General features: G+C 58.0%; 1 protein-coding gene and 1 long non-coding RNA gene across 5 annotated transcripts in view; both read left to right on the forward strand.

Annotated features, from left to right (window-relative positions):
* Nucleotides 1-2,004: 2,004 nt before the first annotated feature.
* RTP5 (receptor transporter protein 5 (putative)) lies at nt 2,005-5,975 on the forward strand. 4 transcript variants are annotated; one of them, XM_077958179.1, is made up of 3 exons: nt 2,005-2,190; nt 3,999-4,152; nt 4,306-5,975. In XM_077958179.1, the coding sequence occupies exons 1-3, from the start codon at nt 2,033-2,035 to the stop codon at nt 5,569-5,571; spliced, it is 1,578 nt and encodes a 525-aa protein (XP_077814305.1). In that variant the 5' UTR covers nt 2,005-2,032; the 3' UTR covers nt 5,572-5,975. The 4 variants fall into 4 exon arrangements, with proteins under 4 accessions (XP_077814305.1, XP_014967063.3, XP_077814304.1 ...); XM_015111577.3 differs by having other exon boundaries at nt 3,999-5,975; XM_077958178.1 differs by lacking the exon at nt 2,005-2,190 and adding an exon at nt 2,307-3,683 and having other exon boundaries at nt 3,999-5,975.
* A 6,519-nt stretch (nt 5,976-12,494) lies between these two features.
* Nucleotides 12,495-21,087, forward strand: part of LOC114671542 (uncharacterized) — a 148,215-nt gene continuing 139,622 nt past the window's right edge. Inside the window, exons 1-2 of the long non-coding RNA XR_003721588.2 lie at nt 12,495-12,678; nt 13,103-13,168. This is a non-coding gene — a long non-coding RNA (uncharacterized LOC114671542). The remainder of the gene's footprint in view (nt 12,679-13,102; nt 13,169-21,087) is intronic.

Below are 21,087 nucleotides of genomic sequence, written 5' to 3' on the forward strand. Positions count from 1 at the left end.
AATTCTTGAGTGAAGAATGCCTGGGCAACCAGCTCCCTGCATTTCATAAGGGCCGGAATTGCCATCCAAAAGGTTATTTTGGGTGACTGTGGTCAGCCACCATTCCAAAGCTTTTCCCTAAACTCTGAGCCACGTGTGGCCTCCAGGGCTGAGGAGCTTGAGAGGTGGGACTGTGGCAGGGCTGTGGCCCCAGCATGGCAGAATAGCAGCCAGGAAACACCAGCTCCAGAGCGCTGTGGCGGGAGGAGGTCCTCTGCAGGGGCCCCTGTGGACTGAGGCTTTGGAGGCAAGTGGACAGCAGGTGTCTCTTAGACCCCTGCAGGGGCACAGGACCAGGACCACAAGGGGCTCACACACGCACAGTGGCCCGGAGCCAACCAGCAGACCCCAGGACCTCAGGTGCAGCCCGGCGCGCGAGTTAGAATAGCTCCGGCTGGCTGTGTGATCACCCACAGTGCCAGAGAATGGTGCCTCGAGACCACAGTGGCAGCTGGCTTACATCTCGTGTGAACAGGAAACCCAGAGGTGGGCGACCCTCCAGTGGTGTGACAACTCCAGCTGTCACCACGGCCCCGGGCTCCCGCCTTCCTGCTCCTTGGGCTCACAGCTCCGTGCTGCAGGCGGGCCTAAGACTGGCTGGAGGGCGGCCATCCTCCCAGCACTGATGGACAGAAGAAAGTGAAGCTGGAATGAGAACACGGGGCTTTCCCTGGCACTCTGGCCCTGCATGGAGGCCCCTTCCCAGAGCGCTTCCTAATGGCTTCCTCTTCCATCTTGCAGTCACACCTACCTGCAAGGCAGGAAGATGTCACAGATTTGAAAACTATGACAACATGCACTCACTTGCCAGCGTGAGCTGCAGAGTGGACAGAGACGAGGAGATAATGCGTGAAGTGGTAGAAAAATGAGAAGAGATTGTTCAGTGTGCAGAGCAGAGAGATGGTGAGATGGGAGCTGTGAGGAGAGCCGGGCGGCCTGGAGGCTCCCGGGGGCAGATCTGTGCTGAGCTTTTGTAGGGATCGCCGGCTGCCTCCGCCCCTGCACGTCCCAGCTCCTTCTCAGCTCACCCTTTCTTGTTGTGCCCTGACAGGTGGCTGCCATGCACAGCAATGCCACTGAATCTCACAAACTAACCTGAAAAGGTGTGAGAAGCTGGGCACACACATGGGGTGTTTACGTGAAGCTCAGAAGCTGCACAGCTAAAGGGCTCGGTGAGGGAGGCATCACAGGTGTTGAAGCCTCATCGTGGTCCGTGCAGGCACGGCCAGGCTGGTGGCACCTCTGCCAGGGTGGGGGTGGGGCCGCGGGCTGAAATCGGGAGCGAACAGGCAGTCGGCTCTGGAGGCTGGCAGAGCGAGGTTCTCTTTCTTCCTCTGGGAGGTGGTGACTAAGACTTTAGAATAATTTGTGAAACTCTGCATTTATGTTTTAGGCATTTTACGTAAATATTTTATATTTCTCACTAGTAAAACGTTTAAGAGAATACACCCACGGGACAATCTGCAGTGATACACGTTCTATAAAGTTCTTCTCAGCTTTGTTTGTGTGAAAAGCGTTAGTGCTGTTTGCAGAGAGAAGCTGAGTGAGTAAGTTACATGACAGCCACAAGCTGGACAAATACGAAGTGTTCAGCAAGGGATGAGTGTGGGCCACCGTTCCTGGTGCGCAGTAGAAAGAGAGGGCTGGGGATGATTCCTTAGAGCGATGTGTGGAAACACCTGGGCCTCTACACGCACAGGTCTGGGGAGGCCCCTGCGTGTCCACGGGCCCCCCACGGTGCTACCGCCCCCACGGTGCTGCCGCCCCCACGGTGCTGCTGCCACAGGGATGCTCTCTGGGTGGCGGGGTCATGGGAGATTGCATTGTATTGTATTTTTCCTTTCTGCTTCCCATTTCTTGGAGACAAATCTGGTTGCCATGGAGACCGTGCTGTTGTCAAGGTGGCTGATTGGCCGGCGCCGGATGCAGGGATGCTTCCTTGGGCCCCCGGCGGGCGCAGCCCTCAGCCCGCACTGCGGAGCCAGGCGGCAGCATGGACGGGGCTGGGGCAGACATGTGGGCCAGCACCTTCACCCTGGCCATGGCCGAGAGGAAACCCCAGGACGTCTGGGTTCTGCTACCTGAGCACAGCCTGGTCCCAGGACGCCTGGACGGCGGTGGCGTCCAGTACCTGCTGGTGGGGCTCTCGAGGTGCGGCCAGAGGCTGGGGACCCTGGGAGAGGGAGGGGGCTGAAGGTGCTTTTCCACAGGACTTTGGGTGGTCCCAGAGGCTGGGTGGGGCTGTCGGGCCTCTTCTTGTCCCTGAGACGGGAGGGGGGACTGGGTGCTCCTTCTTTCTCCCCTCTGAGCCTCTGCCTCGCCATGCTGGGCACACGGCTGCTGACGCAGGGGTCCCGGGGAAGACATGGCGGGTGCCTCGTGGAGGGTTTGGTTTCCCTCACTCGGCTCCTCAGGCCAGCGCTGCCCTTGGACACAGGCTTATCTCCTGTTTCCATGGCAGTGCCGTGGCCTCGAAGCTGTCTGTGCTGACAGGTGGGCCCTGGGGCGTGCCGGTGCCTGTGGTCACCATCCAGCCCTGCGCTGCAGACGGTGGGGTGCTCGGCCCTGATCGGGGGCCCGGGGTGGCTGTGAGTCACATGTGAGCCTCACGGGCCATCGTCATGGTCGTGGTGCCGTCAGCACAACAGGGTGGGCCCCATCTGCTTCTCTACCCGGCAAGGCATCCACAGCTCTGCCAGGAGCCAGCCGGGAGGGGCGCAGGGCAGCTCCACAGCCTCGCAGACGCCCGGCCTGACAGGCCCCCAGGCTGCCGGCTGGTCAGTCCCTCTGTGGAGATGCCCTGGGCAAAGGGGGAGTCATCCTGCCCTTGGACACAGCCCCTTAGTGCCTGAGACCCCTGGGGCCAGGTGTGTGCAGAATCCCAGCTTTTTCAGAAGTTGGGAAAGTAATAACCCATGTTGGGGTCTGAGAAGTGCTTGGAAGCACATCACCGTTCCCACAGCCAGGCGGAGATGGCTCTGAGTGGCTCCCAGCTGGCGGAAGAGAACTGAGGACGGGTGCCCCAACATGAGCCCCAGCGCCTGTGGCTTTGGCAGGCTCCTCAGTCCCATTTAAATACAGTCAGCAGTTCAGTTCCTCCAGCACGACCGTGTCCACGGGCTCTGTGGCCAGTGTGGCTGCCGGCTGCAGGTGGGGCAGTGTGGCTATAGAACATTCTGTCATCCAGAAAGTTCCACTGCGTGGAACTGAAGCAGAGCCTCTCATTCATGCAGGGTTCCCTGAAGCTCACAGCTGCTTGTGTGGTTAGCAAATGGTCACCGGTCTGGTGACTGCTGTGGACAAGCCAGTCTCTCCCAGTGCTCTCCCCAAATCTCCCCTCGCCTGGCGACGCCCAGCAGGGCTGCCTGGGCCATGACCGCAGGCCTCAGTGACGCCCTTTCCCTCAGCTGGCAGGTGACGGGGGGATCACCTCCTCTCAGTCAGGACAGGGACCCCCCTTGCTGAGCCCCCAGGGACAGCCCCCAGATGCATGCTTTTCCCCTTCTAAGTGTGTCAGCTGGCCTGCCTCTTCCTGTGTTAACCCCAACTCACAAAACACCAGCAGAGCCACGCGGGCGGCAGGTGGCCGACACCTCACAGAGGCCAGGCCAGAGCGGGTTTTGCTGCAAAACTGCTGAGAGGAGGTTTGCTTTGCTGAGAACAGCGCTCCAGATGAGGGGGTTGCAAGCTAGCGTGCATGGGCCTGCGTTTGCCCGTGTGGCCAAGGGGCTGGTGGTTTCAGAACCTCAGCACAGGCAGGAGCAGGTGCTGGGCCGCCTTGGCCGTGGCCCTGGGTGGCTGGCGGGTGAGGTTTGAGGTTTGGGGTTTGAGTGTGGGATGCGAGGCAGGGGGCAGCGAGGCGCTGGGGTCGGATGGGCAAGGAGGCCACAGAACAGAGCGCGAGGCCCGGCCGTGGGGCCTCCTTCTGCTGCACTCACATGCACCTCTTTCCCCCGCAGGCTCCAGTGCAGTCGCTGTCCGGGGACCTGGGACTCGGCCCACGTGCATGTCCTTTTCCACCTGTGGTGGGACAGGGCCGGCCGCCGGGGGCTGGTGAAGATGCGCATCTGGGGCCAGCGGTGCAAGCTGTGCCCTGCGCCCGGGGACTGCCAGGTGAGGCCCCCAGGCGAGCGGCCCTTCCTCAGCAGGCTGGTCTTGCACATCCTGCAGGACTGCTACGGGGATGGCCTCGGCCCAACCCGGCACCCCAGGGAGGCCTACGAGGGCTGCTGTGAGGCCTGCGAGCTGGGGGTCTGTTTCCTTCAGAAGGCCCCAGACCCTGCCTGGAGCACCAACACCACGACAGGCAACTTCCCTGCCACGGCCTGGGGTGGCACCGGCGCCGTCTCCAGGGGCAAACAGCTGCCCACCTCCGGCGATGACCTCGGCAAGGGTGGTGGTGTCATCGCCATCCCGTTCTCCCTTGTGCGCGCCAGCAATGACCAGGTGCCCATCGCTGAGAGCCCTGCAATCCCTGCCTCTCTTTCACAGGAGGCCTCTCTCCCTGTGACCGGCAGCCATGGGGCTCTGGTCATTGGCCAGGGCTCCATCTACCTGTCTGGGGATTCTGTGGCCATGCCTGGGGGCAAAGGCTTCCCAGTGGCCATTGGAGACCCCCTCTTCCATGGCCCCGGCCTCCTCGGCAGCAGTATCCAGACCTTCGAGCTCAAAGGTTTCCTTTTCAAGGGCCGGGGTTCCCTCTGTAGCCCCGTTGGCGTGGCCCAGGGCTGGGGCCCCGTCTCCCTCAACAATGGCCTTGTCCCTGCGGGGAAACACACGCCAACCATGTTCTACTGCGTCGGCCTCTCGGCCAGTGGGGAGGGCTCCCTCACCTTCCCCTCCTCCCTCACTAGCATCTTCACCAACATCTTCTCAGAGGCCACCGATGGCCCTGTGGCCACTAAAGAGGCCTCCATCACCCTCCCCTTCATCTTTACTGATGTCAAGGACGCCGTTGCTGAAGTGGCTGAAGGCAACGAGAAGGAAGGAGGCGGCCAGGGCCTCATCCCTGTGGGTCACGACCCCCTGCCAGAGACCAACGCTGGTGACCTCGCCTCCCAGGTCAAGGGCTCCCTCGCCCTCTCCTTCCCTGCTGATGTCCAAGGCAAAGATTCCTTTACTGACATCTCTGAAGGCAAAGAGAAGGAAGGTGGCCTCGTCACCGCGGGTCAGGACGCCCCTCTGGAGGCCGATGCCCAGGGCCCCGTCACCGTCAGTGAGGGCTCCATCACCATCCCCTTCTCAGTCTTCGATGTCATAAAGCACAAGGGCGGTGGCCACGTTGCCTACGGCCCCCAGGGCAATGGCTGCGTCTCCCAAGGCTATTACCAGAAGAGGCGGCTGAGGTCCAGGTTCCACAAGGCCCGCTGTGGGTGCCGCTGGGAGGAAGACGAGCGCCCTGGCCGCGCCGGTCGCAGGCCGCACGCCGAGCCCTACGAGGATTTCTGGATCTGGGTGTCCATGACCGTGTGCGTCTTCTGGCTCATGTGCATGTGTCGGCTGAACCCCGGGATCTACCCGCAGCAAGTGTGACGCCCCGAAGTTCAGGCAACCCTCGCCTCTGGGACCCCGCCTCATCTCTGGGACCCCCGCCCCTGCCTTTCAGACGCGCGCCCTGCCTCCGAGGCCCCGCCCGCCCGCCTCCGAGGGAGACCCCACCCCTGCCTCTGAGACCCCCGCCTCCGAGGCCCCGCCCCATCACCTCCGAGGCCTCACCTTTGAGACGCCTGCCCTGCCTCCAGGACCCCACCCCTGCCTCTGAGACCCTGCCCCGCCAGCAGCCCAGCCTCTCCTGTCGCTCGCTTCTAGTGGTGTTGTGGGTCTGCCCTGAGCTGTTCCTGTGCGCTCCAGGCTCTTCCTATGTGTGTAACTCCAATAAAATCAAGCAAAGCCAGCCACGCAGCCCTCCACCGAGGGAGGTTTCCAGGCGAAAGAAACCTGGGCCGGTCCTTCTGTCCCTCCACCCTGCAGGGGCCCCTCAGCCCACCGCTTCTTCCCCTGGGGAGAGCTCCCTCTTGGGGATTCCACATTCCTGGCCATGTGTGCCTCCTGGGATAGGACAGGAAGCTCCAGCTCCGACTCGACCCCGTGTCAGGTGCAAATTAACCTCCCTCCTGTGTGGACCCAGGGGCCTCGTGGAAGAGGCCACTTACCTCTCTCCAGGAAAGACTCGAGCCCCCGCTGAGACTGGCTTGGCACGCCCTCCCTCTTCCCCCCATCCTCAGTGTAGCCTCGGGAGGGATCTTGGCCCCTCTCATCCATAGGGGTGGGGGGCCACGGTGGGGCTCTCAGCCTGTCTGGGTTTGATAAATTCGATCCATTGCAGATGACAGAAAACTCTCCTGTTACTCAAAGCCACACACTGGATTTTCATTTTAAAAGAGCCCAGGTTCCATTTTCTAGGGGCGGGGGGTGTTGGGACACCCGGCTGTCCCAGCCAGGTGGGGGCCTGACCGTGGCAGTGTCTGGGTCCGACTGTCCGGCAGGGTCCGCCCTGAGGGTCCTGGGAGGTTGGGAACTGCCTGGGGAGACCCTGGCGTCTGCGACTGGGGAAGCCCTGCCCGGTAGAAAGGGGAAGCCTCGTCCAGGGCCCCTGCTGGGGAGGGGGGCCAGCACCTCCGGAGATTCTGCCCGCCAGGCTGGCCTGGACCCCTGGGGTGTGCGGGGGAGGCGTGGCGGGGGGGCGTTCTCCCACACAGCTGTGGTGGGCTCGGATGCAGGTGGTGGGGGGGCTTCAAGAGGAAGCAGCGGAACCTCTCATCCCAACCTGGCACCCTCTGCTTACCGGGCACCGATGGAGACCCCATGGGCCCCAGGAGGTTCCACCCCACACAGAGGCTGGAGACAGCAGCGAGCCTGCAGGTGACACGGACGAGGGTCCAGGAGAAACCCGAATCCAGGCCTTGGGGCCGAACTGCAGGGACGAGGGTCCCAGGAGAAACCCCAATCCAGGTTTTGGGGCCCAACTGCATGGACAGGGGTCCCAGGATAAACCGGAATCCGGGGCTTTGGGGGCCCAACTGCAGGGTGGCAGGAACCCCACACACCGACTTATAGGGCCCAAGCCAGCCTCATCCTGGGATGGGATTTGGGAGTCTGCTTTCCTCTAGTGGAGCAGGGGCTCTGGGGGTCTCCTGGGTGGGCAGCTTGGCCGCCTCAGGCCGACAGCAGGTGCCCCTCCCCACCCCTTCTGCCCAGCGCTGTGGGGCAGTGGTCTCAGGGGCTGTGGGCGGGGGACTCACAAGAGCACCTGAGGCCCCAGGCAGGGGGCACAAGGCCCTGACCTCTCCCTTCTCCCATCGCCTGCCAGGCCATCCCTGGCTGGGAGCTTGCTGGGGCCCAGAGGGTGGGTGAGTTCTGGGGCCCAGGGCAGGGAGGGCACAGGGAGGCTCTGTGTTCTGGACCCATGCCCCTGCCCTCAGCGCCACACACCCCAGAAGCCTGTGCACAGGTGTCCTCATATGAGCACAAGAGGGGCCACCCTGCAGTGACCTCGCTTGGTCGCATGGCTACTAAAATGTGGCCACTGAAGAGGAAGAAGGCAAGGCTGGTGCCTTCTCCACAACCTACCCAACTCAGCCTTCAGGATGGCTCCCGGCCCATCCCTGCCATTGGTCAGCTCCCAGAATCTGACCCTGTCAGGACACAGGACATGACTGTCACCTGGGACCCCCTTCCTTGTGGGCCCTGGGGGCAGGCGGAGCAGCCTCAGCAACAGGTGAGAGATCCCCACCTTTCCCAAGGGGATTCCTTCTGTCTGCCTCGGGGCTGCCCGGAAACTCCTGCCCTTGGGGTCCTTCCGCACCCTGCCAGGGAGCCCCAAAGGCTGCAGGCACCCGCCCATCCTGGAAGAACCCCCTCAGGGTTTCCAAAGGCACCTGGGACACCCCAGCTCCCTGGCCACCGCTCAGCTCCCTGGCCTGCTTGACCCCAACTCCCCCGACACCTGCCCAGGGCCCCTGTCCGGCCCTTTGACTCCCACCCCCCATGACCCTCACTCCTCCCCCTTCCCAGCCACTTCCTGGTCCTTCTTTCCTGCCCCTCTCCCGACCCTCCTTTCTCGGTCCTCCCAGCCCTCTCCCGGTCCCTCTCCCCTCCTCCTGTCCCTCTCCCGCCCCCTTCTTTCTCCATTCCCCTTCCCTCCCCTTCCTCTTTCTCCCTCCCCCTCCCGGCCACACGCACCCACCCCGTCCCTCTCTCTGCTTCCCTCCCTGTCCCGACTCCCCCACCCCATCCGTCTCCTCGCTCCCCTCCCTCGCCAGGCCTCCCCACCCCGTCCCTCTCTCCCTCCTTCGCCCCCGGCCCACTCCTCGCTGTCCTGCGGCGCCCCCGTGTGGCCGCTATAGGGGACGAGCAGATCCCGTTGTCGAAGGCCTGGGAGGGCGCGGATCTCTGGGGACTCTCCCTTGTCCCCAATGCTGTCGAACTGCTTCTCGGCTTAATCAGATGAGTTCGTTAAAACTAACAGACTACCCATCATCAGCATTGTTACCATTGGTTTCATTAGTGATTGTATTTATTTAATTAATTGTTACATTCACCAGTAAAAATGGGAGCTAAGGCCACGGGTGCACTCACCGGTGTGCGGCTCACCGCTGTGAAGGCAAATGCGGTACTGTGAGTGCTGAATGCACTGCCGTGGTCGCGGGAAAGCCGAGGCACAGACACCAGCTCAAAAGCCAAGGGCAGGCCTGGGGCTCACATGCCAGGCAGCCCAAGCTGAACGCTCACCCTGAGCCACACCTGAGCGCTCACCTGAGGCCGCACCTGAGCCCGCACCTGAGCCCGCACCTGAGGCCTCACCTGAGCCTGCACCTGAGCGCTCACCTGAGGCCGCACCTGAGCCCGCACCTGAGGCCTCACCTGAGGCCGCACCTGAGCCCGCACCTGAGCCCGCACCTGAGGCCTCACCTGAGCCTGCACCTGAGCGCTCACCTGAGGCCGCACCTGAGCCGTCACCTGAGCCCGCACCTGAGGCCTCACCTGAGGCCGCACCTGAGGCCGCACCTGAGCCCGCACCTGAGGCCTCACCTGAGGCCGCACCTGAGGCCGCACCTGAGCCCGCACCTGAGGCCGCACCTGAGCCCTCACCTGAGCCTGCACCTGAGCGCTCACCTGAGGCCGCACCTGAGCCCTCACCTGAGTGCTCACCTGAGGCCGCACCCGAGCCCGCACCTGAGGCCGCACCTGAGCTCTCACCTGAGGCCGCACCTGAGCCCGCACCTGAGCCCGCACCTGAGCGCTCACCTGAGGCCGCACCTGAGCCTGCACCTGAGCCCGCACCTGAGGCTGCGCCTGAGCCTGCACCTGAGCGCTCACCTGAGGCTGCGCCTGAGCCCGCACCTGAGCCCTCACCTGAGGCCGCGCCTAAGCCCTCACGGGAACCTTAGCCTGAGCCCTCACTGGAACCTGCACCTGAGCCCTCAGCTGAGCCCACACTGGAACTTTAACCTGAGCCTATATCTGACCTCTCACCTGAGTCTCCTGTAGGGTTTGAGTGGCCAGGTTGGGCCTAATTAAATATGAGGTAGCAGTAACGACTTTAGGCAACTGAATTGATAGTAGAGATATTTAATATCAAAGTCAAAGATGAAGGGCAGACACACTTTTAATGTAATTGCTATTAGTTCAGCCAAAGTTGAGGGGACTCAAAGTCTGAATAATTTCCTGACTTTAGGTACATTTCCTAGTGATGGGGGTCAGCTCGTCCAGGGTCAGATGTCGTTCCTGCTGAAACCAAGTCCGCCCAGAGCGTGTGAAGCTGAGCACAGGCTTGGGGTTCCCTGGGAGGGTCAGTGAGAACTCCAACAGCAGCTCCCATCACCCTGAGGTGGATAAAGCGAATGCAGCTCTAAGTGTCTGGGGTCTGTGCTGATTTATGTAACTACCTGTTGCAGGGTTGGGTTAGGATCAGGCTGGTTACCCTGGACCCTGGATATTCAGGTGGACAGGCAGGCCTTGGCCTTGGACAACGGCTGGATGGGGTGGGCTGGGGCTCCTTTACCTGCAGCTTTGGCAAGGGGAGCAGGAGGAGGCCAGGGAAGTCCCCAGGAGGAGTGACCACCCGGCGATCCGGGTCCCAGGATGGTTGGTAGGTGGAGGGTTACACCACTTGGGCCTCAGTGAGAGGTCCTAGCTGGAGCAGAAGTTTGGGTGTCTGTCTCCTTCCCTTTCCTTCTGGTGCCTGGCACTTTGCACCTCTGTACAGGAAAGGCAGCAGAGGGCTGGGGTCCTGGCGATGCCTCCACCCTGCCTCACAGCCTTTGGGGAATGTCCCCACCTGTTAGTGGCAAGTGTCCCTCTTTGCCTGGGACTTTGGAGGCCAAATTGGAGGCCTTTCACTTTTCCCCCAAGTTCTTCAGCACATTTAGAAGCATCCGCCCACCCAGCTACACCCCTACATTTTTCCCTTGATGCCCAGGGTCAGGCATCCTATAGGCACTTGATTACAGATGTCTGCAGGTGACAATCTGAGTGCCTGTATGCTACTCCTGTGGGCACCTAGCACCCTGGTACCCCTGGGAACAGAGCGTGAATGCCTTTAAATCTAGTTGGAGCAGAGAACCAATTCCAGACACCCAGAGCTATTTACATAACTCATTACTAGGGTCCTGGCCCTGTGATCACTCCCAGGACTAGTTCTGTGTCTGTCCAGGTGTGATCCAGGAGTGCAGTGAGGGATGTGGATGTGGGATTGGCCCAGGACTTCCACCTGCAGAAGAAAGGAAGGGACGGGAGGTGAAGAGAGGGCAGGGGAGCAGAGGGGAGGGGCGAGGGGAGCAGTCTTTCCAGCTGGGGCTGGCCTACGCTGCTGGGGTCATTTGGGAAGAAAAGGTGATTTGGAGTCGGGGACACTGAGGGTGCCCTGGGGCCAACATCTGAGGAGAGCGACAGGGGTTTCCTCGCTCCCCAGCCCCAGGTGGCCTTGGTGGGTACAGGCAGAAAATGACATTTTCAAGTCCAGTTCCAACCCAGAGCTGGTTCCTAGACCCAGCGCCGATCAAGGGGGACCAGGGAGGCAGCAGAGGTTCCTGTGAATCCAGTGCAGAGTGACTGCCAGACAACCCACATCTTTTCTCAGCAGACTGAAGGCCACCCCACACTTGGAGAAGCCTGGGTGAGGCACCTGGGGAAGACCCTCAGCCCCGGGAGAGTCCCTCCAGGGGTGAGCAGGGGGACTGCCCCTCGGGGTGTGGCTCGTTTAGTTGGTTTTATAAAATAAGAAAAAGCGCCCTGTGAGCACCCCTTTGGGAGCCTCGTGACACCCCCAAACATATACCTCGTTTCCAGGTCAGAAGTAGTGAAATGACCATGGCCAATGCAAGCGGAACTGCCTTAGGACACAAGGGGGAGGTTAGGGCCTGCTGAGGGGCCTCCGATGGTGGGCCCCGAGGGACCCCGAACACCTGTGCCCACCACCTCCCAGGTCATCGCTGGGCCGCCTCTGTCTCCTGGGAGGCTCTGCCTCGGGGAGCACTCTTCCCATGCTCCCAGCAATGACTTCCAGGCCTCCCTCAGCATCAAGAGGAGCCACGTCTTCTCCTTGTGACCCAGCAGTATAATTCACCCTAAATAATGGCAGAATGGGCTGTGTGTAGTCTTTAAGAGTCAAAACAATTTTACCACAACAGGAGTCATTCAGCAGTGGCTAACACTGCCCTGACCTGTGTGGTGCTGGGCTCCAAGGCGGCCCTCGGCACGCATGGGGTTCACCGCGCCCCCATGACCATTCCCGGCAGGAGGCCGGACAGAGGACTGCGTTATGTCTCCCCTAAAAGAACATCACAAAAGTCACACACTCCGGGTGCCACGCGTATTACAGACGGAGGGAAAGCAGATGAGCGGGCGGGACGACTACACCCGAGCGGGCTCGCCACACCCAGGCAGCGCGGGTCGGGTTTCAGCTTCCTCCGCCCCTTCCTTTTTCTCGGTGCAGCCTCAGTGACGCGGATACAGCTCTGCCCTGGGGCCTCCCAGAGCCCACCTGGACCCCACACTGGGTCAGCCCTGGTGCGGAGGAGGCCGCCCTGGATGGGCACGGGTGGGCAGCACGCGATAGGGCGCTGAGCAGGGGCGTGGCCGTGCGTGTGAGGGGGCTGGGTAGGGGCGTGGCCGTAAGTGTGACGGCGCTGAGCAGGGGCGTGGCCATGCGTGTGAGGGGGCTGGGCAGGGGCGTGGCCACGTGTGAAGGGGCCGTGCAGGGGGCGAGGCCACTCGCGTGAGGAGGCTGAGAAGGGGGCGTGGCCACGCGTGTGAGGGGCTGGGTAAGAGGCGTGGCCGTGTGTGAGGGGGCTGGGAGGGGCGTGGTCATGTGCGAGGGGGCGTGACCACGTGTGGAAGGGGGCTGACCGGTGGTGTGGTCACATGTGAGGGGGCTGGCAGGGGGTGTGGCCACGTGTGAGGGGGCTGGGCTGGGGGCGTGGCCACACGTGAGTGTGCTCTGCTGTGGGCTTCCTTCCCTTCCTGTGCAGGTGGTGGTGCCCTCTGCGCCTTCACTGGGGTGCAGCCACGTAACTGAATCCAGCCAGGATCAAGGGCAGACGGTGGCACAGGTCTTGCCACTGTCCCCAACCTGGGTTTCAACACAGCTGAGGCCTGGCATAGTCTTTCTGGGCGCCTCTGGCTGGCTCGGTCTGACAGGTGGGACAGACGCAGATGGGGCCTCCCTGGGTGCAGCGTGGGTGGCTCCTGGCCGGGGAAGTGAGAAGCCCCTGTGCACTGTCTCTGAAGCAGCCCCAGGCCAAGGCTGTGGCGTGCTCGGTGGTGCTGCAGGCCCAAGATGTTTATGGGTCGAGGGTCCCCGGGGCCGGGATTCTGATCCCTGGTGAGAGGTGGTGGGAGGAAGTACAGACGTGTCTTTGGTGGCTGTTCCTCACATTGAGGTGACACCGCGTCTCCAAACATGTGACCTGGCTGGAAGCAGATGCTGCTGTCCAGTTCTCCCTCCTCTCCGTCCCTGCCTGGGACATGTGGATCTCACCCCCAGCCACTTCCTTCTGGCCTCTGTCCCCTGCCTGGGACACGTGGACCTCACCCCCAATCTCCTCCTTCTCGCCTCTGCCAGGTCACAGTCTGCACCAGAAGTTTGGCGGATCTCAGTGAGGCGTTAGTTTGCATTTCCTCGCGACGGGTGAGTTGAACACCCTTTCATGAGGGTATTGATCACCGTGTACCTTCTTCGTTGAAATGTTGTCAGTGTTTAAAGTAACAAATCTTCCTCTACGACTATGCTACAATTTTTGTGTAATATTTTGATGAATATTTGAAATACGTGCCGATTTTCTTTGGATTTCTTCTTTGACCATGCTTTATTTAGGAAACTCTCTTTATTTATGTATTTATTTTTTAAACCCCCTATTCTGAGAAGCATATTTAGAAGAGTCTTGCCCACTTTCCAAATATGTGGAGAGTCTAAAAGGGATCTTGCTATTACTGATTTAACTCCATTTTGATGAAGGAACAAACTGCAGGATCTCACTTTTTAAAATTACGGAGACTTATTCTTACTGTTTAACATAAGCCCTGGCCGGGCGCGGTGGCTCAAGCCTGTAATCCCAGCACTTTGGGAGGCCGAGACGGGTGGATCACGAGGTCAGGAGATCGAGACCATCCTGGCTAACACGGTGAAACCCCGTCTCTACTAAAAATACAAAAAATTAGCCGGGCGAGGTGGCGGGCGCCTGTAGTCCCAGCAACTCGGGAGGCTGAGGCAGGAGAATGGCGTGAACCCGGGAGGCGGAGCTTGGAGTGAGCTGAGATCCAGCTCCTGCACTCCAGCCTGGGCGACGGAGCGAGACTCCGTCTCAAAAAAAAAAAAACAAACCATAAGCCCTATCTTCGTAAATGCTCCATGCACACTCGAAAATTACGTGTGTTCTGCAGCTGTGGGGTGGGACGCTCTCCAAGAGTTAATAAGGTGCAGCTGGTTGACAGTGCTCTTAAAACCGGCGAATCCTTCCTGTCCTGTCTGCTGTGCTTGCAGAGCCATTACATCTCCAACTAGGACAGTGAATTTCTCTATTCTTTCAGTTCTGTCCTTTTTACTTCGTGTATTTTGAAACTTATTATTTTTTTAGGCATTTAGGATTTTTCTGTGATCCTCACAGAGGCTGACCATGGTGTCGTCATGGAACATCCCTCTTTATCTTCAGGGGTGCTACCTGGTCTCATGTGCGTGTCCCAGGGCTGCTTTCTTATGCACAGAATTGGCGCTCTGTATCTTTTCCTTTTTCTATTCTTTTTTCCTTTTATTTCCTTTTTTAGACGAATTCTTGCTCTGTCGCCCAGGCTGGAGGGCAGTGGTGCGATCTCGGCTCACTGCAAGCTCTGCCTCCTGGGTTCACGCCATTCTCCTGCCTCAGCCTCCCGAGTGGTTGGGACTACAGGCGCCCACCACCACGCCTGGCTAATTTTTTTTTTTTTTCATATTTTCTTAGTAGAGACAGGGTTTCACCGTGTTAGCCAGGATGGTCTTGATCTCCTGACCTTGTGATCTGCCCACCTTGGCCTCCCAAAGTACTGGGATTACAGGCATAAGCCACCGTGCCCGGCCACTTTTTTCCTTTTTTTTTTTTTTTTTTGAGACAAGGTCTCACTCTGTTGCCCAGGCTGGAGTGCAGTGTTGCCATCTCGGCTCACCACAGCCTCGACCTCCTGGGCTCAAGTGATCCTCCCACCTTAGCCTCCAGAGTAGCTGAAACCACAGGTGCACACCACCATGCAAGGCTAATTTTTTTTTTTTTTTTTGCATTTTTTGTAGGCTGATTGCCCAGGCTGGTTTCAAACTCTTTTTTTTTTTTTTTTTTTTTTGAGAAGGAGTTTCACTCTTGTTGCCCAGGCTGGAGTGCAGTGGCATGATCTCGGCTCGCTGCAACCTCCACCTCCTAGGTTCAAGCAATTTTCCTGCCTCAGCCTCCCCAGTAACTGGGATTACAGGCACGTACCACCATGCCTGGCTAATTTTTTGTATTTTTAGTAGAGACAGGGTTTCACCATGTTGGCCAGGCTGGTCTCGAACTCCTGACCTCAGGTGATCTGTCTGCCTCAGCCTCCCAAAGTGCTGCGATTACAGGTCAAACTCTTAGACTCAAGTGATTCTTACACCTCTGCCTCCCACAATGCTGGGACCACGCCTGGCCCACTGTGGATCTTTTTCTATCCTTTAGACACCAAACCTGTCTTTGTATCTTAAGTGGGTGTCCATAGATGGAGTTGGGTCTTGGTGACAGTCTCCACTTTGCACGTGGAGTTTCTCCATTTGCCATTCCTGTAATGATTGATGAGGTTGCTGTACATCCTCCATCTTGCTACTTGTTTTCTAAGTGTCTTATCTTGTCATTTGTTTTCTATTTGTCATATTTTTGTTCCTTTGTTCCTCCATTCCTGCCTTTTTTGGGTTAATTGAAATTTTTTAGCACTCTGTTTTACACCTCTGTTGGCCTTTTAGCTGTGTCTCTTGGTATTACCATTTTTAGTAGTTATTCTAAAGACAACAAAATGCATCCTTAATTTATCAGCCTATTCATGTCACACAAAATGTTGGAAACTTGTAACAGTGTAATTCCTCTAACCCTGTTCTTCCTGTTATAGTTGTCATATGTTTAACTTCTACCTACATCACAAACTCCATAACACAATGCTGCTTTTGCTTTGGACAATCTTTTAAAGACATTAAAGTTCCCTTTTTAAGAAATTAACCGTCTTTTGGGTGTGGTGGCTCATGTTTGTGATGCCCAAATTTTAGGAGGCAGAGGCAGGAGGATTGCCTGAACTCAGGAGTTCAAGAGTGGTTTCAGAAACACAGTGAGACCTCGTCTATTAAAAGGAAAAGAAACTAGTTGGGCGTGGTGGTGCGCACCCGTAGTTTCAGCTTCTTGGGAGGCCAAGGCAGAGGGATCCCTGGAGCCCAGGAGGTTGAGGCCGCTGTGAGCCATTGTTGTTTTCCTCCCGGTCTCCCCCCTCCGGCCCCCACACAGCTCCTTCTCTGTTGCCCCAGGCTAAGCCCAGCCCTGGCGCTGCCCCTCCTCTCACTGCGGCTCTTGTTCCCCCTGCGCTCCGCCTCCTATGACGGCAGATGGGGAGGAGAAGGGTGGGAAGCATGGCTCACAGTCAGCTCCATCACAGTGGCCCTGTATTTGTCCAGTTTCACAGCCATTTGCTAGAGGAGCGCAGGTCCAGCACTGGCTACCCTGTCATGGCAGGGGTGACCTCTTACCAGCCTAGCAGCCCAGAGGCGCCCCAGGCGGGGAGGCGGCAGGTGGACACCGGGCCCCGCGTGTTGTGGCAGTGACGCCAGCGGCTCACCAGAGCTCCGACAGCAGAGAAACAGGCTGCGAGTGTAAACGTTGACTTGCTGTGAGCCAGGGCGCCATGGCGCCGGCAGCATGTGCTGCAGAGACGTCCAATCAGTCAGCCCCTCCGTGCTCGGCTCGGTGGGTGAGGCGTTGCTGTACGTGCACCATTAAAGAGCTCACAGGAGAGAAATGCAAACTCCTCTGGGGGCCCCAGGGTGGACTGCACCACTCAGCACGAGGCTTTCCCAGCAATGCGGGCTTTCTGAGGCTGTCATTTTGAGCATGTCTTTCAAGGCTGCAGCCCTTAAGCAGCACAGCCTGGGTGTTCAGCTGGATGATCCTGTAAATGAGGTTTAAGTGGTTTAATTGCTCACAGCAGCAGGTGGGAGTCTGAGCCTCTGTGCAGGGCTGCAGGCTGTGGATGGATTATGCAGGTGCTGGTCTTTAATGAGAGGACCTTCAGAGAGATGCAACAAAACCGCATGTGAGGCAGAAATGAAGCCTCCAAGTCGTATTGGAAGAGCTGCTGTCCATGCAGCCACTTCCCCCTAGATATTCTGTGAGGGTCCTGGCTCCAGTCCATCTGTCCATCATCTCGGGAGCAGCCCATGCCAGCCACATTGTCCTCCAGGCTTCTCCGCACAGACCTGGCTGCTGCGGGGTGCAGGGCATTCTGGTTGCACGTGTGCACTCCACCCCCTTTCACACGTGTATTCTCTGTAACACTCAGGATAATCCCGTGAACTAGAAGTCAGGTCCCCTGCTAAACTGGAGTAGGCCTGAGAAAGATCTTGGAGGATTAAGGCAGAGCTTTGCCCTGGATCTGCCTCCAGGGAGGTACCTGAGTCTCCACAGGGGCTGTGCCACAGAAGTCCCCCTCAGCTTTTGGAACCCCAGAGCCCTTCACTGCACATTCAACCCTTAGCCTCAGTCTCCAGGGACCTGGCAAAGCCCCAGCGTCAGCTTTTATGTTCTTCTGCATCACCGCGTCCTCTGCCTCGCTATGAATGAGTTTATCAGGCTTCCTCCTTGAGGAGTGAGGTTGGGGCAGGTGGCAGACCTCAGGGCCACAGAGAGTCATTAACTAATCTCATAGTGAACGTGGCCTGGAGTCTTGTTTTCCAGGTGGATAAAGGAAAATTGGGCAAAGTTCGTAGGGGAAAACACCAAGTTTTGTGGTGGTTGTGTTGATGGAGGGGGCTGGGCTGAATCCGAGAGGCAAGTACATTTTAAGCTTGGCTGCCACACTCACGGACACTGCAGAGAATGAGGAAAAATGGCTGGTTGTGTTTTCTTTCTTCTGAACAAAAGAATAATTGCTTTTGTTTACAGATTTTCTGAAATGTCCTTCCAATTCTATTGCCCCTGAATTATGAGCTGTGCCAGCTTGTGTGCAACAAATGGGTCTTACTGAGCACAAATACACGGGTGCAGAGCGTCTTTCAAAGAGGAGGCATCAGGGAACCTCCTCTGGTCTCCACAGCCCCTGCCAGGAGGGTGCTTCTCGGGATCCAGACCTGTCTGGGCTGCTTCAGTGGCCTCCCCATCTTTCCCGGTGCGGCAGATCTGTGCCCACAGCAATGCGTCCCCTGCACCTGCACCACCACTCTTCCTAAGGCCCAGTGTTGATCTCTGTGGCCCCAGTGAGGACATTTTTGAGGCTTTGTAATCTCTGTAGGATGCCGTCCCGACCCATGCACACAGCAGGTGCATCCGCGAGGCACACCTCATATCTCAGCACTGCTGTGCCGTGATGCAAGTCCTCAGGGAGCTCGGCTCCACACTGTCATCAGGGATCCAGCAGACCCTTCCACCTGTGGCGCTGCCCTCCTCTGGGTTGGCGTCCTCTCCGATCAGTACACAGCTGGGGAGGAAGGTGAGGAGGCTGTTGCGAGGGTCTTATGAGCCAGGGCCAGGAGTGGACTGCGTCACCCCTGCCCACATTTCTTGGTCAGAACTAGCTGTGTGGCCAAGGTGAGCCCCTGAAGTGGAGGACGAAGGCAGGACCTGCCTTTCTCTCTCTCTTTCTCTCTCTCTGCCATTTGCCCCTCACCCCCACCCACCCCACCACCTGCGCCCTCCAAGGAAGGTGCCTCAATGCCCGTTAGTAACCCACTCCTGTTGTAAAAATTCCACTCCATTTCCTCTTCAGAGCGACTGCCAGAGAAAACCGGATAGTTGTGCCTTTCCCTGCGTTTCCATGGTTCTTTTATAATCCTGGTTTTAAAATATAAAATAGTGCGTGCTGGTATTTGCTTTTTAGGGTTGTAGTAAGAAGGTTAACAAGGTCCCACAAACCAGGTGGCTCAAAACAGCAGATATTGACTGTCTCACGGTTCTGGAGATCAGAAGTCTGAAACAAAGTGGTGGTGGAGTCTGCTCCCTCCGGAGGCTCTGAGGGGGAGGCGGGTGGCTCTGAGGGGAATTCAGGGGTTCTGAGGGGGAGGCGGGGGGCTCTGAGGGGGAGGCGGAGGGGCTCTGAGGGGGAGGCGGGGGGTGGTTCTGAGGGAGGACGGGGACTCTGAGGGAGGACGGAGACTCTGAGGGGGAGGCGGGGGGCCTGTGAGGGAGAGGTGAGGGGTGGTTCTGAGGGAGGACGAGGACTCTGAGGGAGGACGGAGACTCTGAGGGGGAGGCGGGGGGCTCTGAGGGGGAGGCAGAGGGGCTCTGAGGGGGAGGCGGGGGGTGGTTCTGAGGGAGGACGAGGACTCTGAGGGAGGACGGAGACTCTGAGGGGGAGGCGGGGGGCCTGTGAGGGAGAGGTGAGGGGTGGTTCTGAGGGAGGACGAGGACTCTGAGGGGGAGGCCGTTCCTGCCTCTCTCCGCTGTGCTGGGGATCGCTGTGCCTTCGTGCTCCTCTGCTTGTGGATGCGTCACTCCAGCTCCGTCCTTCTTCACGCAGCATCCATCTCCCTGCGTTCTCTCCTTTATAAGGGCACCTGTCATTGGATGCAGAGACCACCCTAATCCACCATGATTCTATCTGGAGAACCTGAACTTAATTACATCAGTGAAGACCCATTCTCCATGAGGTCCCACTCGCAGGTTCTAGGGGGATATGTCTTTTGGTGCCACCATTCCCCCCGCTCCAATGCTCCTGTAAACTCATTAAACTTCATGGAGGGGATTCAGGTGGGGGTGCCCTTGGCCTCACTCTGTAGGCGTCAGGGGGCGCATCCCCTGCAGGCCGGCCCTTCTGCCCTCTCAGAGGCAGCCACAGCTCAGGCCAGGCTGGAGGGTGGGGTCGGCTTCCTCCCTCCCTCTCTCTCACTGTCTCCCACCCCCGCCTTCTTCGTCCCATCCCCCGCCCCCTGCTTCCTCCCATCCTCCCTCTTACTGCCCGCCCCCTGCACCTCCTTCCTTCCATCCTCCCTCTCACTGGCCCCCCTCCCCCGCCAAACTGCTTCCTCCCTCCCTCCCCCTCACTGCCTCCCGCTCCCTGCCTGCTTCCTACCATCCTGCCTCTCACTGGGCCCCCCACCTGCTTCCTCCCATGCTCCCTCACACTGACCCACCGCGTGTTAAGTGTCTGTCAGGCTGGGAGGCAAGAAGCAGCAGGTGCCTTCAGTTTGGCCTCATACATTCGTTGTCACGAGCTGGGTCTGCTTCCCTGGCTCAGACCTTCGATTTTCAGGGTCTGATGAAAATCTGATGAGTGGGGGGTGGGCACCCGGGGCAGCTGCCCAGGGATGGCTTCATGCGATCTCTTGGTGGACATCAGCTGCTGTCTAGCTGCGGCTCTGTTACTTCTATTCTTCAGGTCTGGTGCCTTTTTATGCCATTGCATATGGAATTGTTTAACAATTTCATTTTCAAATTGTTCATAGAAATATAGGAAGATAATTGAATTTTGTGTGTTGATCAGATATCCTGAAACCTGACTAGATTCACTGAATCATTTTCAGTAGTTTGTTTTGTCGATTATATAGGGTTTCCTCAATACATAATCATGCTTGCAAATAATGGCTTTCTTCCTCTTTTTCCCCTCCCTGCCCCCATCTTGCTTTCTGATTTTTATGCTGTTTCCTTTTCTTGCCTTATTGCATTGGCTGGGATCCCAGTACAGTATGGAACAGAAGTGTCAAAAGTGACCTTAAGTATGGTGGTGTTAGTTTTCTATAAATGTATTTAATCGGGTTGTGGAAGATCCCCATTATTTCTGGTTTGCTAAGAATTTTATCGTAAGTACCTACTGAATCTTTTTTTCCTGCTACTGTAGGCTTGGGGTTTTCTTTGTGGGAAGGTTTTTATGTACAAATTTAATTTCTTTAATAGGGATGGGGTTATTTGCAGCTTCCCCCTTATTTCCAGTATTTCAAGAAGAGGCAATTTTAATGTTACATTGTGACAACCAAGACAAACCCTGGTTTCTAATAGAGAAATGGCAGATTTCTGGTTGGGGACAGCCAGCGTGCACAAGGGTCTCAGAACGTTTCATTGTGCCTGAAGGTGAGGGGCCTCTTCAGGACGAATGGGGCCTGTGGAGAAGACAAAGAGCCAGTTTGAAAGAGGTGACACTGGTGTAATCTGGGACAACCTGAGCATCAAAAAGAATGAGGTCCATAGTTAACTGGGATACATCTAATCCGTTTACATCCATGAATCCACAGTGACACTCTAAGGAAAGAGAACGCCTGAAAAACTCACCTCAGGCAGATCTTAAACCAACTCTTTATTTTGAATATTGGCGGCCAAAGGGAAAAATCGAGCATTATCTTGTTTGCGCTAGAAAGACGAGGCCAGTATAACCAAATGG

This window comes from Macaca mulatta, chromosome 12 (genome assembly GCF_049350105.2).
Source record: "Macaca mulatta isolate MMU2019108-1 chromosome 12, T2T-MMU8v2.0, whole genome shotgun sequence".
Lineage (NCBI taxonomy): Eukaryota > Metazoa > Chordata > Mammalia > Primates > Cercopithecidae > Macaca > Macaca mulatta.